Raw genomic sequence first — 4,642 nt, 5'->3', positions numbered from 1 at the left:
CATTGAGACATAATACTTACGTCATGACTACGTCATATTTTTACGTCAGAATCTTACGTCAAGAAGTGTGAAATAATGAGTCACATATGACTCATTCGTGACTTGTATCTTACGTAAATCCTGACATAGCCCAATGTCATTTTGACGTCACATTGACGTAAACGTGTTTACTGGGAAGTACGTTCCAAAATTTTTTTTTTAATTTTCAAATTTACAATAAAATTTTTTTTAATTTCCGAAAATCAAATACAATCAAATCGATTACTTGAATTTTTTTATTTTATATTTTTTTGTAAAGAAATAAGAAATTTTTTTTTCTTAATAGTCTTATGAACGTGGACTTGGCGCGATTTTTTTTTACAGTGAAACTGTTTTTGTTCGGATTTTAGTATTTTTTGTAATTATAATAAAAATTTACAATTGGTACCAACTTAAATCTCGCGTTGGCTGCATTTTTTATAGCAAACTATCCTCTTGAAGAGTAGATGAACAGGGGGACTTCACCCCCCCCCGATAAAACAGATTGTGGGTTCTGATCCGAGCTATTTACCGACCGACGATAACGTATGATTGGATTGCCGACAGATACCTGCATTACCGACTGGTGGTAACACCTTGTTGATAATGTCGAGTGTCTTTTTGCCGACGGATGGTTATTTCGTCGGTCGATAATTTGCCGATATTTTTGTCGTTGGTAATTTTGCCTGGGGAGGGGTAAGTCAGCCATTTCGGGGCGATGTCCGCCATTTCTGGCCGAGTCCGCCTCAGCCCTTTCCTGCTAATCTCAATTACGTCCTTAATTTTAAAGTATAATATGATCACTTACCCCCTTCTTCATATTTTGATGCTTATTTTAAGTTGTGTAAAGTGGGGATCATCAAATAATTAACTCTTGATTTTGGATCTTTCTGTTCAGTCTATTCTGATTGCTCTTGTGAGCTTCAAATACTAGTGCAATGGAATATATAATTGATTTTAATGGTTTCATTATACCAGATGGTGTTTTTGTTGTTAAAGAAATATGTGTAATAGATGTTCGTAATGAATCCTTGATTAACAATGTCTACGATTGTGAGCATTATGTGTTTCGCCCACCTGAAAAGTACATCAATGCATTGATTATGCGTGAAAATCAAGATCAAGACGGAAATAAACATGGTATTTTGTGGGATTATGGTGCATCACCTTATGAATTTTTCGAACAAAAACTCAAGGCTTGGGTGCAAAATGCTCGCTATTTTTACGTTCTTGGATCTCAAAAACACAAGTGGCTGGAACATCTAATTGATAATGCTGTTCCAATCATTGATATTGAATACATGAGATTTTATTCACCTGACAATGTGGAAGATTTCGCAAAAGTGAGGTGTTCGATTCGTGAGTTTCATTCTAAAAGAGGGAGGTTCGCATGTGCATTTCAAAATGCACAACAACTCAAGCATTGGTTTATGGACTATTGGGGAGTTAAACCATCTTATGAAAAATCAGTGCAAATATTTTATCAACTGGCTGATCTTCGTAAAATGCATCCTGTTGACATTGCTTGCCTAGATGATCATTTTATATTGCAATTTGCCAAGAATCAAATTTGCCATGTTTGGCACAAATTATCAATTAATTTGCAAAATAATGAAAAAATTATGGATTATAAATTTTGTGTTAAACATCATAAAGGAGGATGCGAAGACTGGGACATATCAGGAATTTATATGTATCCATATCAAAAAGATTGTTATACTTGTAATTCTAATAAATAAATATCTCTGACTTAAAAAATTTGTTAACATGTTTTATTTTAGGTTATGTTTTTTCTTAATCTTATAATTATTTGATAATTTTTTATGGAATATCTTAAGAGTTATGAATAATTTGACCATTATTTTAAAAAAAATTATTTATTTTTTATTGAAAAATGTTTTTTAATTAGTACAGGTTCTATAATTTTACTTAATTGTTCAATTTTCAGCTGAAATAATTTTTTCCTTAGTACAGGATCTATAACTTTACTTGTCCTTTTAATTCTTTCTCTGAATCTCTCTCTATCTCTAGCTGCTCTTTCCCACTCTCCTTGTCTTGCAAGTTGATATGCTGAAGCCCAAACATGCATGTAATGCATAGTTGGTGTCAAATTGAATTTAACAGTCATTATTTTTGTTTTACATTAATTTTCGTACAGTGTTGCTTATAGGCTTATATTCAATAATACGATCGTGAATAATTAGACAATACGCAGTTGTATTGGCTGGAAATGCAACTGATGATTCAAATTCCAATCTAATATCTACTGGTCCAGATTTTATAGCCTCGTTTTGCTTGGAGCAGTCGATGACACAAAGTGGTGCTTCTTGTAAGAATTTTTTCTTAGTCAATATCGGTTCTGCTTCTTTATTGTAGTATGACGTTTGGAAGTTCAAGTACATATCATATAATAAAGCATACTGGTTGCTATTTATATTTAAATTCAAGTCCCCATAAGGATAACTTTGAGAATTCAAAAATAGCTTGATGTTTCGAATATTGCAGTGATCAAATTGACTGGAATTCTTTCTAGCGTCATTCTTTCTTGCTGTTTGGAATCCAAGAATCACACAACGCGGCTTCTCTAGCTGTGTTGATGTTTTGACAGCCCAAATTTGTCTTGAAGTTGCAGGTAACAATGGATATTCATATAATTCCCAAGTTCTGAAACTTATTGGAATAGCTGGATCGCTAGTAATATAATTCAATGCTTGAATTTTTTCTTTGTCTGACGGTGTAATGTATGGCATAATCCATTCAATTTTTTGAAGAGTAACTTTCACATTTTCTGCTGCTGCTGCATTCGTTTGTATATAAGCATTTATATCAGTATTAGCTATTGTAAGAATGATTTCAAGCTGAACATTCATTAGAATTTTTAAATAATCTTCTGCGAAGCCACACAATATATTCAGTGGAATGGATAAATCAAAGTATCCTTCTTCATTGGTGACTTCAGTTCCATCATTTGTATACCAGCCGGCATTTTCTAAACTGCTTAATTGATTTGGGCTGAAAGACAAATATCCTTTCATCGTACTGGTGATACCAACATTGGTATTTCGATCAATTTCAACACCATTCATCAATAAACGGAATTCTTTAATCATGTGACCAATGCTCATGTTGACAAGCTTCGTAGTAGCAGCAACAGCGGTGTTGTCGTCTTTTGTAAATTTACCAAGAACATGTAGTGTACTTTTGCTCGGAAGTATGTACAAATTCTGATTTTGAATGGTAATACGAACTTCATCATTATTATTCAGTGTTGATGAAGCATACGGCTGATGGGTATGTGACTCATAATGAGCAATTGACTCATCAAAAATTATTGGTTGTTGAATATTTAAGATATCTGCCATTATCGTCTCGAGCGCCTGTCTCCTATTGTACCGTATTTGTCACCTTTTTCTGGACCGTTGTATTTTGAAGATCCCTTAATTTTTTCAGATTTTTCGTTGCAACTATCCTTACAAAAGTCTCTACTGTATTTATGTTGTTCACTTTCCAAATATTTTTTTAAACTGTCACAAACTGGATTTTTCGACATTACTCACGAATAATTTACTTTCGTCGAGGTATTATACACTCAAGACAACAAAAGTTTATTTTTATTTTACGAATTTTCCACGTAATTTTAATCCGAGATTCTTGAGGAATTCTGCGTTCTGACGTGTTAATACTCTGTGAGGTACTCGTCGACTGATATTTTTCACCCATGTTGGTTTGTTTTTATAACCAGAACCAATTTTTGTATCAAAAACTATACCCATTATTAAGTAGTTTTCACATGTAATCTGATAGTAATAATTTCACCTCTAAAGTTCACTAATTTTCCGTCCTGATCAACTATTCGAAGTCTCACATTGTGTATAGCGTTTGCGACGACTGGAAGGTAAATGACGTGTGTTGGTACTTCAACAATCTTAAATCCTGGTGGAACACCTGGAAAAATTCATGAATTGTGTGAACTTTGTATTCATTTATATATGCACCTGACGTGATATTACATTCAATTCTTAGAGCGTTGAGTTTCAATATGGTTACAGGCAGATCTGATGAATGAGTTTTGTGAGGTTCAAGGAGACGGTTTGTGAAACCCAATAGTTGACCAATAGAATCTTGAGGTCTAAAGTCAATAAACTGATCACATTTAATCTCACTTTTCAATTCATTGTTATTGGCTTTAATATTGATACTGATTTTCGGTAATGATTTTCGTATGTAACTTTCAATATCTGTAATTTCATAACTACCTGTTGGTATAGTTAGAACTTTATTATTAACAGAGATTGTATTCTCATCACTCTTTGTGATTTCCATGAATTCCTCAGAACTATTTGTTGGAAATGTCACTTCATTATTTAGAACAGCATTTATACTATCATCATTTTTGTAATTATTGCAACATTTCTTTTCGACTTTTTTGTTTTTTTACTATTTACTTTTTCACTAGTAATATTATTTTTATTATTGACAACGTTGTCCTCTGAATAAGACACATAAAATTTATTAGCACCAACATCTATATTAGGTATCGAATTAAATGTCAGTAACTCTACAAACCCCAACACATAATTTTTAGCTGGTGATAATTCAATCGGTGGGAAATAGTTAGCTTCCA

At 32.8% G+C, this 4,642-nt stretch overlaps 1 protein-coding gene across 1 annotated transcript; it reads right to left on the bottom strand.

Annotated features, from left to right (window-relative positions):
* Positions 1–2,156: 2,156 nt before the first annotated feature.
* Positions 2,157–3,380, bottom strand: LOC123275251. The gene has a single exon (XM_044743241.1). It carries the CDS (start codon positions 3,378–3,380, stop codon positions 2,157–2,159), a length of 1,224 nt encoding a protein of 407 aa, XP_044599176.1.
* Positions 3,381–4,642: the final 1,262 nt, after the last annotated feature.

The sequence above is a fragment of the Cotesia glomerata genome, linkage group LG1, assembly GCF_020080835.1.
Source record: "Cotesia glomerata isolate CgM1 linkage group LG1, MPM_Cglom_v2.3, whole genome shotgun sequence".
Lineage (NCBI taxonomy): Eukaryota > Metazoa > Arthropoda > Insecta > Hymenoptera > Braconidae > Cotesia > Cotesia glomerata.
This window is presented reverse-complemented; position numbering and strand designations above follow the sequence as displayed.

Bases quoted from the DNA above. Each gene is read 5' to 3' on its own strand.
- LOC123275251 (XM_044743241.1), bottom strand. From the start codon at position 3,380: ATGGCAGATATCTTAAATATTCAACAACCAATAATTTTTGATGAGTCA.